Genomic DNA, 14315 nt, shown 5'->3' with positions numbered 1-14315 from the left:
AAAAAAAAGCTTAATTTCTACACTTAGGTGTTTTTAAGACAAACAAAAAAAGCAGAGCGAGAGAGACACTGTCAGTGGAGTCCCACCTCTGAAGACGTGCCAGGCCTCTTGCATTTTTCATCACGTAAGTGAAGGAACGTCTTTACTCCAATGAGATAATATGGGATATTCCTGGGAGCCATGCTTATAGTTTGCTCTAATGCATTTTAGGAGAGACAAGGACACAGCAACGTTTCAGTATTTTAATTAAAAAGACAGAACAGTAATCTTGACAACAGCTGCAAATGTATTACCAGCCACCTTTGTCCACAAAACTGAACGTACAGTGCATGGTACAAAAACGTTCTGGGCAGGAAACATTTTGTTTTGTCTAAATTTGGGCAGAACTTAACATACTGCAATGCCATTTATTGCTACTACTGTTCACATCCAGCAGAATAATTAAACAAATAGCTAGCAACAGATTTCTAAGCGGAACAAAGGCAGAACGAGGGGTACGTGACACTCTCCAGTTGCTGCAACAAATGCCTACTCTTGGCTTTAGGCAAGCCTCACTAATTAGAGCTATCCTCAAAAATACACACCGAGCTGTCAGGAGCAGTAGCGCACAGCCATATACATGTCACTGCCACGAAGTAGAATTGTTGAGCTAATCAATAAAGGGCCAAGATGCAGCAAGGATGAGTTTCAAAAGCAACCTAAAAAAACACCTAAAAAGCAAGTGGAGATTCACTTTCCAGTGTCAGTGTCAATATACACAGTATAATTAACACTGTATTATTACCACTTATCAAACAGCATTTGCAAACATGAAATCACCAGGCGAGAAATTCATGGGACGCAGCGGAAGGGTTCTGCTAGCAAGCTTCTCCGCATCTCCTGCTGAGTTACGGTAAAAGACATCACTGCAAATAAAAGTCTTCACCCTGATTTGGAATTCATCACACGTTCTACCACCATTTCTCTAGGGTTCCCAAATGTTAACATTTCTGTGTGTAAAAATAAATAAATTATCATCATTTAAAAAAACTATTTTAAAAAAAAAAAGATTTTACAAAGTGCATGGACTAGCTCTCAGGAGATGGTTTTTTCTGCCATTTTTGCAAAGTGCTGACAATCACTACTGTGTGTTAGGGAATCTAAGATTTCAGCTTTTACCTTGTATGGAGGAAAATAAGCAGGGCTATCGCGTAACTGCTGCATGCTGCCTCCTTCCAGGTACTGGAGATTAACATTCAGGTAGAACATTCTGGTGAGGGTTGCTGAACCAAGAGCGAGGGATGAAGGGAAGAGAGATCCTTGCAAAGATTCACGTACAACCCTTACTGTCTTCTGTGAATCCACAAACTAGACAGCTGTGGAAATGGGACTCTCAGCTCTTTTGTGAAGGCGTAGGAGATCCAAGCAGCCTTTCTCTTCATTGACTCTGCAGAGCAAACCACAGCCCTTACGTGCCTGAAGCTGGGCAATGTGCATACCCCTCAAGAAGCCAAAATTATGCCAGTCTAAATGCAACCCTCCCGTTACCTCTCCTTATCAATCAGTACCAGTGGATGCTCAATGGCTGCTCTGCTGTTACAGTTTAGTTGATATTTTGCAGAACACAACTTAGAATAATTGCACTTGGCAGGGCCTAACCAGGCAGGAAAAGAAAAATAAAAAATTAATACATAAAAATGCATCTTTCATGCTACCTTAGCATAATCTGCTTGAGGCACAGAAGAATAAACTTCCAGCCTAATGCACTATGTTCAAAACAGACTCACCATCCCAATACCTTCTCTCTTCAACCATCTGCTAAAGCATCCAGCTGGGAAAGAAAGATCAAAATGTGGCATCTAAAAGGCATTCAAGGCAGGCAACGGCACTTGGATCAGCACAGGAAAATGTGTCCCTCGGAGCCTTTGCAGCTTTCCTCCCACCCTTGCTCCAACATAACACAATGGAAGTGGAGGAGATGGAGAGACCATTTCAAACCTATTTTAGCCTGCTTTTCGCATCTAAGCATGCAAGGAACAGCATCAACATTTAGAAGCCTGAAGTCCCCATATAGTTGATAAACTGAGCAGAGAAACTTCCAGAGAACAGGTCTGGATACCAAACTGTGAAGGCTGGGCTTGGAGAGCCCTCGGCATCTGCTCCTTTTGACGGATACTGGCAATAACCGCACTGTCTAAAGATGTATTTACTGGCCCCTCTTGATGTTTTACAGTGAAAGTTGTACTTTTCTTCTTCTTTAATGGGTCAAACCCTCGAAATCTAATCATGAGGGGGGAAAGATAGTGATGAAAGCCCTGTAGTTACCTTGCTAGACAAATACCTATCAGAGTAAAATGCATTGTGCAACACATTTTCAAAAACCGCTGTAGAGAAGGTTTCTTCTCCACTGATGCATCTTCAGTTATTCAAGTCTGCGTGGAAAAATACTTTAGAAACATCAGCTTTGCTGTGTCTATTTTACCTAGGACAGGAGTTTATTAATCAATGTTAAAATTGTGGCTATTTTCTCCTAAAAATTAGCGTTGAATAAAGTGTTCACGCATCTTCAATGCTATAAACATACATACAAAAGGAAGGCTTTAGCCTAATTCCTGGCTTTCTGTCTTTTTGTTCAGCATGGCAACACACAGTACGTGATGATGCACAATTATAGGCAATTAATTCAAATATCTAGGAAACAAGAAATCACATCTGTAGTTAATCATCTCGTGCTTTTTCCAAACCATAAATCATTTTTGTAAAGGAAGGGACCGATGATACAAGAGATATAATTAAATGTGACATTTTCCACAAATGTGCCGATAACACCATAGAACAGCAAAGCTTTCCAAATTGCTCTACTGTTTATATGATGTTCATCATCTCTCCGAGGCTCGTAAGTGCAATACCTCTTACACGCTACCATAATGCAGAATTGTCACTGCTAACCTAGGAGGTACCTTCCCTGTCCTACTGCAAATCCCACCAATGGCAAACACCACCGTCTTGGCCAAAATTACTTCTCAGGTGAAACTGTTCCTTCCATATGCTAAACTGCAGTTGACACCTACAGGCTATTCAGAGCCTGGTCTGTCGTTTCAAGTGCAGGCTCAGAGTGAAATTTTGGACCTTTGGAAGGAAAAGGCAGAACTTAAAGCCCAAGTGTGAGCGTGGGGACGCTTCCCAGATGAGTCCATTCCATAGGACCAAAACGGGCAGAAGCTGTAGTAGTAAAGCACAGACTTTTTCCTTTCAAAGCAAGACTTGATTTAGCAAAAATGCTCATGCTTAGAAGGTTAGAAAATACCATTCAAAAATTAGACAAGCTCTGGTACTTCATGTAAAAGGCTTAGCTCAGTTCAAAATTATTTTAAGGTTTCCAACTTGGCAAAAAAGAGGTGTCCATTTTGGGGTCCAACCTGGAGGATTTTTTGTGTTCTTATTATTTTTCCCATTTTCACCATTAAAATGAAACAAAACCAAACCATCTGACTGGCCAGTGATCCTTTACAACTCTAGGTGAATTTTATCCTGAAGAATCATTTTCTTCAGATTTAAAAAGCTTTACCTATCTTTTTGAATCAACTTCCAACAACTGAAAAATCAAGCTTGTGCCTCCATGTCAATATAATATTATTATTCCCAAACAAATGCAAGCTTGCAGTACAAACAACCAAGACAACTCAGACCGATTCTGTTAAAGACGGAGGTAGTTTAGGTGCCAAAAGTTAAGGTTTGGTTTCACTTTGGGGGACGCTGATACAAAAACAAACAAACAAACCGACCAAAACAAAAAAAAAAACCCTCCAAACTTAAAGACAGACTATCATGATAAGAAAAAGGTCATAAAATGTATGTGCTCGATATTTGTGCTCTTAATTTATCAGCTTACAGCATCTGTGGCATAAAATGAAAAGCCAGCTAGAACTAGACTAGATTTGCTTCACTGCCAATTTGAGCAGCGCTTCAGAAGAAAATGAAGACTGGATAAAGAAGTAAAATGAAGTCAGTTTTCTTGGGCAACTAGCGACTTTCGATTCCCAAACTGAGATTCTCTAAGGGAATTTTATTTTCAAAGATGCCTCAGTAAATTTCTGAAAATTGTGGGTCTCAAACTGGGCAAGCAGTACCTCCAATGACTTTCTACAGTCATATGAGAATTTTAATAGAAAATATTCATAATTAAACAAATTGTTTTATTAAAACTAAGATACTATTTTTAACAAAACCAATTTTTTTAATCTAATAATCTTAGGATTTCAAAAGACTGCTTGTAAACTTCCCCGCAGTTTCAAGCCACTCAGATCAAAACCAGTATAAAATTATCATTTAAAAAAAAAAAAAAAAAAAAACAAAAAACACAAACAAAAAGGAAAAAAGGCATGGACATTAAATTTTAAGGTTTTGGATTCAGCTCTAAATAGATGTACATAATTGTGCACTAGGACAGCTACAGATGTCAAGATTTCCAGCAGTAGTTACTTAGCTATCAGTTCATATTCTGTTGTTCCATCTAGAATTCTTGCAATTTCTGGATCGTGAAGAACACTTGTATCTCTCAAGCAAGTTAGATTTTAAGGTCTTTATTCTTCACAGAAGTCTTTGAATACTGGTGTTTTGATCTACAGGGAATAATATATTCTTTGAAAGTTTGGGGTTTTTTCCAGTAATTTACGTAAGGATGTCTCCACATATTTCAGTTTATTTTCTTAGTACTAATAGTACATTGCTTCCAAAAATAAAACATTTGGGGAAAAAAAAAATAAAAAAGGTAAGAATAGCTGTAGACAAATTTACCAGTTCAAAATAGGAAGCTGTGTTCTAATTCTGGAAAATTCAGAAGAAACGTTGCTCATTCATTTTACTGATCTTCATTTGCCTTATACCCTGAGCAATCGCATGCCATGCAATTATATTATTACCCAATCTTGCAAGCAGACATGTGCTGTCCTTGAAAAAAGATTCTAATCCTATCTTATTATGGTCGGAGTAGCCCACAAGAAGTGTTCAAACCAGCGTGCTCTTCACATATGACCTGTGTAAGCCCCCAGAGAGTGGGGGATCTAAGTAGGTGTAAAATCACTTCAGGAAACCAAATAGCAAAGTTACTGTTGAACAATTGTCACAGTTGTTAAGATTGATGATTGAATTGGCCAAAACTCATTCTGATCATTAAATCCACTGTTAACTCACAGAAGGATGTTAAGGAGAAAAAAGTCCTACCCTGCCTTAATTATTAATGTGTGTGGGCACACCTGAATGGGGTCCCAGCCCATTCAGAGAAAATTCCGTAGTTGTGCCAATCATTCTGGCACGTGCTTTAATCACCTCCCTTCACTACATGATCTGTTGAATCAAGGTCTTAGCTAACTACATCCAGACCCGATACGTGTCTCATCTCAGTGACTCCTCAGACGAGGACAAGCATGTGAACGTATTCCCTCTCTTCGATGATGTCAGAAGATCTTGGCTAGAGCTGACAACTGAGTGAAAAACACGGTAATGCCATGTAGTTCTGGACACTGTTTGGGGATTAGTTACGATTTACTTTCATTAGAGGCTCTTTGAATACGTCAAATCTAGTTTGCCTTTTATACAGTGCATTAAAATAACACCGAGAATGCCCGAAGCCCAGCACTGTACACCAGCTCACCTGCTGCCTATTTCGAGCGTGTGATGCAGTGCCTTGGCCTTCCTTGGTGGGTTGCTTGGTCCCAACCTGCCATCCTGCACACTGCATAGCTCAACAAGCACACACGATAAAGAAATGCTATTTGTTATCCTTCATAATGTTATGGCTTTTTCTCTTTCAAATACCAAAGCACAGACTCACTCTGAATCTGCTTGTACTGCATCACTGCTGTCTTCTAGGCCACCTTGGACCCAGAAGGAGATACATAAACCAGGCATTACTTATGAAATTACTAACTAGAGAATTTGCTCACTCCATCCCCATCCCAGAGGTGTTCATCAGCTGGGCACCAGTTACCAGAAGTGACAGAGAAAGCCAGTCCGATCTCTGTACAAGGTCAAATTCTCTCTGGCTTCCAAGGAAACATAATCTGTACAAGAAGTCTGGGTTAAAAACGTGCGCATGAAAGTGCAGAATGCATTAAAATCTCACTCAGAGCCTTAATATCCAAGGCAAAGAGTACTACCCTTCCCCACTTTCAAATGGGCAAAGTGACAAAGGCCTGACCACCACTGAAGTCAGGAGTACCTGTGGTACCCCTCAGCAGTTAAAGTCTTTCAGAGTCTGTGTTTTCCCATGCTGGATCTCAGCATCAATATCCCCTCCACAGGAGTTCCAGGATTGTCAATCATCTTCTGCCAGAGGTGCTGCTCTTCCCCTTGAGAGTCCATCCAGTCAACCTCTTTGCCATTACTTACACCTGGCAAATACAAAAACACGAGGCATTTTGGCATATTAGTAAGCAATTACTTAATATCCTTGCTCATTCGGTCCAACAGTGTGTAAGAAAGATGACGAGCCATTTATGCTACCACCTGTACAGGGACTTCTACCGAGAAGAGGCAGCTCCTGGAGAGCCCCAGTTTGTCATTACACTCCTTTGTGGCATGTGGGCAGAGGCACACAAACCTCCCCACTCTGCACCACAAACAACTTTCTCCTATCAGAGGAGGAACGGACCCACACTTCTTCCAGACCACACCATCAACAGAAAGGCTGCTGCTGGACAAAAGTGGTCTCCTCCTCACTGGGATGCTAACACATGCTTCCAAGGTGTTCCCAGTTCTTCTAGACTGTGCGGAAGTACAACTGTGCACCAAATTTTTGTGTCTCACTCCATGAAAGAAAGAGTTAAATCATCTACAGATTACCTGTTGCCTTCTCTCCCTTTTCAATGTCCCCAACTTCCTATACCTTCCATACATTCAGTAACATTTCTGTCCCTCATATACATGGATCACGTGGGGTGGGGAAGGAGGAGAGCAGAATAACAAACACAATCACCAGTCAGGTGGGACCTCACCATTTCCAGTGCTCAAACGGACACCTCCCAAAAAAATATTACTGGAGAGCGACTCCTTGTCCCACACAGTCAGTTCTAGGCAGACGTTACGTATATCCCTTGAATTCAAGCCACTGAAAGCAAAGGTATGATTCCACTGGGGGTTCACACTCTTTTTTATTACGGGAGTTTTGTGTTTTGTAGCTTTGTTGTCATCTGGGAGAAGGTATCTGGGAGATAGAAAAAAGGAAAATGGAATATGTAGACAGGCTGTCCCACAATAGTCACAAAGAGTTACAATCATGAAGACTCAAATGAGATCACAACCCTATTCCCCACTGTTACTACATTAAGCATACACCTCAAGTACATATTTAGCATTTGTGCTCCATTTGTTCTTATAGCTACAGTGCCAGTTATCACCAGCAAAAACTGAAAGTAGGTCTCCTTGCCCTGTGTCTTCTTGGGGCTTAACCACCAACTTTTTGTTTCAGTGAGACTAAATATAGACAGGATCATAAAAATGTTGGCTAGAAGGGGCCTCTGGAGTCACCCAGTCCAATCTCCCTCTCAAAGCAGGACAGAAGGTCCTCCAGAAAGAAACAGAAATGACCGACAAGGGAGGAACTTCAGCAGTTTAGAACCAGTACTTTGAATTGCCTGACACCCCACTGACTGCAGAAGCACTAATGCTGTAAAGTCTGACAAGGTTCTCCACTAAAAGTAAAATGTGAAAATTCCTTTAGTGAAACTTAAAGAACTTAATACTCTAGTGGAAAATCAGAGGTCTGCACAAATTTTCGTAGTCTGTACCTTCACCTCCTTCAGCAAAGCTAATGGAATAACTGTGTGGTTGCATACAAAGGGTCACGCACACAAACAAATCACTAGACCTTGATCAGGATTGCTGTGCAGGTTATTTGACAACAAATATGAGGTTGTTTGCTGCAGGGGGATAATAATGGGCTAGACAACGTCAAATTATCTCAAGACAACAGTGCAGATCAGCACTCAGCACCTCAACTTGCTCATGGCAACTTGATTATGCATTTGGCCATCACACATGACAGACCAATAGTCCAAGGAAAACAGACTTCTGTTCACTGTACTGGATAATCCACATCAGTAACAGCAAACACCACTAAGTAAAGACAGTCCAGAGAATTATTGGCCACACATTGCTACTGCTAATGTAAAAAGGCTTTAATAACATTTTCTCCCTGAAGTCTGTTGCAAGCTGCAGGTGGGAACGAGCTGTAGTGGGATCAGACAGTCTATCTTCAGTAAAAGAAAATGCCTTCTCGTATACCAGGCAAAGAGAGATGGCATGGGACAACAAACACATGGAAACAATAGCTCAAACTTCTACATGAAGCGCATGAGCTTAGCGATAGTTTGAAGCACAAGACCGGATCAAGATAAATTCTCAGCTCCACCGGGGAATTAAAGGCAGGATGCTCACCATTGAATAACAGCACTCAAACTCTTACTAATGAACTACGGCCTATCTAAAAGTCAGCAATTCTGAAAGCTGAGAGCAAAAACTGGTAAAGAAAAATATTTTAAGCTATCCATTATTTCCTAAATGTAACATTTCAAATGCATATCTTACATTTATGAAAAATCCAATATAATGAGGCATGCAGGATTATGTTCATTTTATTCAAACACAAGTATAGCCTATAAGTAGCATTTTTTATATAGTTTGGATTTTGACTGTCCAACACAAAATACTGCTTATCTAATAAAAAGATGCATCTATGCCATACTATGTATATCTTTATGTACACACGTGCGTACAGGCATACAAGTGACTTAGACCTTAAATTTTTCAAAATGATGCATCTTTAAAATCCAACCAGAAAGCCACCGGAGCAGAATTTTAAATATCTTCTGTCAAAGAAGATTAAATGTTAACAACGAGACACCATTACGGTTAATATACTATGTTTGCAGTCAGTGACAGGCTTCCTGGGAACCCTCAGGGTTTAAATGTGCTCCTCGACACATGGCAAAGAGCTTTCCCAATTAAGCACTAGGAAAAAAACCCAAACTATTTCTAGTACAAAAAAGAAAAATCTTTTCTCATTTAGTGTATTTACTTGAATCAAAACAGAATTTCCTCACGCAGATAATGAATTTTCTCTTTCTGCATTTTTCAGGTGACATCCATTAGAAAGAACTTCAGCTTGATGGAGCATTCCAGCTTTTATAGGTGCTATTTGCAGTTTCACAAGGAATCAAACAGACTTGTATCTTCCCCAAAACAAGTTTCTTATTCAGGATGTAGTCTGGCTATTCTTCTTAGTAAAAAAAAAAATATATACTGTTTTGATTTTCTGAAAATGTAAGTGTCACCATCAGATCAGGTATCATCTCCAGTGAGAGTGCCCCAATTTACAACTTCTTGCCTCCAGGAGTGTTGAATATTCACCTACCTCTCTCTGCCAACTCAGTGGAAGTGTTTTCTTTTACCAAACGTTATCTTCTACAACAGTGTGCACATCAGCCCACTGGACACTTCTGTAGGATGGTTCTGTACCACTTAACTAAGTGGTATTTAAATACAGTTGTATTTAACCCCTGGGACAACTCGTACCTCTCTACCCTTATTCCATAGTATCCTCCTTCTTCAGCATATCATTTCTAGGTGCCAGTTGCTTTTCAGGGCTGACACTCCACACACATAGATAGATATATATTGATAAAAATTGGGTCAGCCAAAATATGATTCAGTACAGCCACTAAAAAAAATGGAAAGAAAGAAAAAAAACACAGACCCTTTCACGAAAGTGTCAGATGTGCCTCCTGATTTCACTGCTGTTAAATTCTTTGCTTCTTTGATGAGGACTTCTAATATACCCCCAGATGGCATGTGAGAGTCTCCCTTTTTTCCTTTTTTAAAGCTCTTCTTTCCTATACATAGAACAGAGGTGCAACACCATCATCAGAAATTATATATACACTGCGAGATTGATTTGGAAATGCAAACTGTCTTGGCTAGATTTTTTTTTTTTTTTAAATCATTTACTGCAATGGGAATAAAGTATTCCTTATCAGGAGATTCTGATTCTCCATGGGTAGAGAAACTAGTAAGGCAGGGTCAGAAAAATCACCCCATATTTGATAAAGAACTTGACCACGTAACTAGCTAGTCCTTGCTGCACACAAGAGAGCGCCCTATTTGAACTCCTGTCTGAATAGAAGTATTTGCAGATCACTGTGCTGAACACAAAGAACTGCATGTCCTGTAAGTCCTACCCTGTTTTCAGAATCCACTTCCACCACTGACATTAATGCACAAGCAAGGTATAAACGTAAAGCTTAAGATGCAGCAACACACAGGCTGTGGGGATGCAGCGTTCCTCGGAGCCCGTGACAAAGGACACGGTGCCCACCGACACGCTACTGCTTTTGAACAGCAGCGTGAGGGCACCTGTACTTGCCGCTGCTGCGGGTTCTAAGAGGCTTATCAGTGGGGATTGTACGTACTGATTCAGGCTGAAAACATCAGGAAAAAAGATCAGGAGTGATGTTAAAATGTACTAAATTAAAAAATGCAGATAGCCTATATCTGGATTTTTCAGACAACAATTAGATTTTAAGAGAGAAAACGTTGGAATTTCTGCTAGCAGAGGGAATGTAACCTCTCAAAAAAAAAAAGAAAAAGAAAAAAGTCTAATACATCTACCAAAGCCTGATGCTAACAAGCAATACTGTCACTAAGACAGTGATATACCCATGTCTGGTATATCCATGTACACTCAGGTGCTACCCAGTGATTGCTTTCACTTCAGACGATTGCTGTTCCTCGTGCTACTACAATGCAGAGAGTTAGTAACTACTTTCCCCTGTTCATTGTTGATGGAAATAATGTCTTGCCCTAAAGCATTCGAATAATATTTTACAGGACTGAATTACAGCAGTAATACAGTAAAACTGAGCAGAGGTAAAGCAGTGTGAAAAATGAGTGAAAATGAGGAGAAAGGTAAGTGTAAGGATAACGGAGAACTAAGTGAAGTCTATTACTTTGATCAGCTATACGCTGCATATAACCAGCTGAACAAAGAACCCACAGACTACAATGTAGACAATTTATTTCTATGTGGCTGTCCTTGATCATGTTATCTCATTTCTGAATTTGTTTTAATTGGGTCACAGCCATGCATCAACACTTGACTGCACACTCTTCTTCCCTTCTCTCTCCTTAAGTTCAATGTAAGAGAAGAGGTTGGAGCAGGAGAAACGTACTCACGATTCAAAATTCCCACAGATAAAAGGCAAGCAGTATATTTAAGTATGATTTCAATCTTCACTAGTACCATTGCTTCACCCGAGGGGAGGATTTTTGATACTTTGATACTCAGAGGGATGTTACCATACACGGCCATTAATGTTTGCCTTACCTTGAAACTGCCCTAGAGGAAGCATTAGGTTTCTGTCTGGGGGAATGTAACGTAAAACAACAGTCAGTTCTCCTTTATACTGAAGCCCAAAATCTGTCGCAACCTCCACCTGAAAAGAAACAAACAAATCAGCGGCGTTAAACACTGTTCAGTGAACATACAGAGGAGAGAGATATATAGCATGAATAAGTGAAGTAAAGAAACAGAAAAAAACCCTCAAACTTATTTCTGGACATATAAACTGTTAATTTAAGCTGACATTCAGTCCTTATTTCCCCCAATCAGGATTTTAAACCATAATTGGTTTCATGTATTTTAGAGGACTCACTTCTGAGTCACTCTTGGAATGGAGGTGTGGAGAGCCAAGCCAAGGGAAAAGAGCAGAGTCCAGCTCTGAAATAGAAAAACTTCTTGAAAACTGTCGTTCCCAGTGCCTTTTTCCTTTTCTATACACAGCTACTATTTCTGCATCTTTTCATTTTATAAATGTTCGAGTCTTGCCCAGAAAGAATGCATTCAGTGCTCTTCAGCGCATCCTTGTTAAAAGAACATTAGGCCTTCACTCACGTGTGCTGAAATCCCATTCACATTGTAAGAAGTTGGAAACTACATTACAAAAACAATAGACTCAACACAAGAGAGAACACGTTATGCCAGTTCAAATGGAGTTCTAGAAAAATAAAGTGCAGTGAAAAAAAAGAAATGTTGTACATTTACGTTAGAGACCAGGTCTGTGAAAAAAACTCAGGCATATGCTACCCTGGCTTAGTGAAGTCTACTAATGGAGATGGGACTACTCAGATGCTCACATTTCTGTACGTGCCTCAGTACTTAAGTTTGGGTACAAATCAACAAATCTTCATGAGCTCTCAACAGGGACAAAGTACGCGTACGAAGAGAGAGGACCCTTGAGTGCCGAGACACACCCCCCCCAAGGTACCATACAAGCCTTTTAAGAACTGCTTATAGACGAATGCCTGATCAGTGACAGTATTTCTCTGAAACACATTCAGCTCATTTCCAGACTCCCCAGGAAGGTCAAAATTCTATTATCAAGAGAAATCAGAACCCAAAATACGTACGGTGACATGCACAGAGTCAGCACTGCCTTCACATCCCGGACTGCAGGCTAATGCACTACCCATTTTGTGGGGCTCAGTCTGTACCCAAGGATGGCACAGGGAACACAGCAATTTTAGTGATAACAGGGCCCCTTCGAGACTTTACAGCCACACAGGCACTCCTGCACTGACTCTGAGAAAAGCAGTCCCGTCTCCACCACTGTCTGATGCCCGTTGCTACAACCGAGGACAAAAGAAAACCTGTAGTAAACAGCTGTGGAATAATTTGCACACCTAAATCCTGCCGGTCAGGCAGTTCACTTATGGGCTAAACTATGCAAGTTTAGGACCAAGTTTCCCATAATGGCAGTAAGGATTATTTTTTTTCTGTTCTACTAGTGGACAAGTGATGGTGTAAGTTCTTACGTCAAGTACAATTTGTCAACCTCCCCCCCGAAATCCACATGTAACATGGCCCTAGGCTCTGCCCCCTCTTTAGCCACAGAACCTTTTTCTCTTTCCGATTTAACCACACTCCTCTTGAAAACAGGCTTTCAATGCTCATAGAAAAAACAGGTCGAAGTCTCCAACCTTTTCACTAAAGCAGCTAAATGATTCATCATAGAATAAAGCACTGCAATAAAACCTGGGAAATGTTTCACTGCCATTCCCGTCCGTGAGGCAGATCACAGGGGAGAACAGCATGTAATTTGCATGTGTATTAACCTGTGCTTTTTTTTTTTTAATTCAAAATGCAACAGTTGATGTTTAAAGAAATATTGCCTTTGCTGATCAAAAAACCTTAGCAGCATTTTAAGTTCAGAAACATTATTTATAACAACTTAGGAGGCAGACAAGACCAATTCTTTTTTTACCAAAGAAAGGAAAACACAAACTCATTTAAATATCTTTTTAATGGGTTTGGAAATAATCAGACAAGACCTTCCAGCTGGAATGGCCAAGATGCTTAATGCCTCATTACTTGTTTTCTAAGCAGGAGAGCTCCATGACTGTCTTCCCAAAGAAACAACCCATACACATACAAATCCACGAAGATTGAAATGAGATGACAAAGAGACTCCTGCATGATAAGAAGCTTAATTTCAGACAAACATTGCATACAAACGGCAAGCAAAACCAATACTAGGTGTGTATCTTTCTGTTGTAGACCAGTGGGTACCAAACAAGAGCAACACCTGACACCAGTCAGAGCTACGACAGAGATGTAGTAGACATTTCTCCTACTTCAAGAGCAGGTCTAACAAAAGTAACCTATGTGAAACAGGCTCGTAAGGAGGATGGTATTGTCTTGGCCTGGACATAGTGCTGGCTGAAACATGTTTGCCATCGTTAGCCACTTTCTTTTCCTGGTCTCACCTTGTCTGGACCATGAAGGAAGAGTTGGTGGTCACCCTTATTAACAAAGCTGAACTAGGAAACTGGGAATGATCTGCCTTGCCATTTGTAAAAGTGTGAGGTGTGTAAGTGTTCAAAGAAGAGACCGATTTCCTTATGTATCTTCTGGCAAATTATTTACTAAAATATAAATTTGTGGCAGTTTAGATGCAAGCGTTGCAGAGGGCTATAATTTAGGCTAGAGATAATTATACAGCAATCAGATCCATCTCCCACCTGAAATGCACAAATCAAAATCTCCCTCCTCAAATCCCAAACATAACACTATTTCCTTAAAAATAATGAACACAGAGCAAAGAAGTCATCTGAGTCTATCTCTGTATCACTTGCAGTAAACCTTGGATTTTTCTGCAGCAAGAAAAACACACTTTCTGATAACCGCTGGAATTTCTGGGGATTCTGGCTACCGCACCAGCAAGCAAGGCAGAAGCCTTTAATCCTCTAGCTTACCATAGCTCTTTGAATCTCTTCCAGAAATA

At 40.3% G+C, this 14315-nt stretch overlaps 1 protein-coding gene across 1 annotated transcript in view; it reads right to left on the bottom strand.

Annotated features, from left to right (window-relative positions):
• Positions 1–6228: 6228 nt before the first annotated feature.
• The window catches only part of SYTL5 (synaptotagmin-like 5), a 52494-nt gene continuing 44407 nt past the window's right edge, over positions 6229–14315 (bottom strand). Inside the window, exons 14-17 of the mRNA XM_009698125.1 lie at positions 11360–11468; positions 9734–9869; positions 6975–7183; positions 6229–6371 (exon numbers count right to left, since the gene is read on the bottom strand). Of these exons, the coding sequence (XP_009696427.1) occupies positions 6229–6371; positions 6975–7183; positions 9734–9869; positions 11360–11468 (597 nt within the window). The remainder of the gene's footprint in view (positions 6372–6974; positions 7184–9733; positions 9870–11359; positions 11469–14315) is intronic.

Source organism: Cariama cristata, unplaced genomic scaffold (genome assembly GCF_000690535.1).
Source record: "Cariama cristata isolate BGI_N322 unplaced genomic scaffold, ASM69053v1 scaffold3674, whole genome shotgun sequence".
Lineage (NCBI taxonomy): Eukaryota > Metazoa > Chordata > Aves > Cariamiformes > Cariamidae > Cariama > Cariama cristata.
Note: the sequence above shows the minus strand (reverse complement) of the source record. Positions and strands in the feature narration are given on the sequence as shown.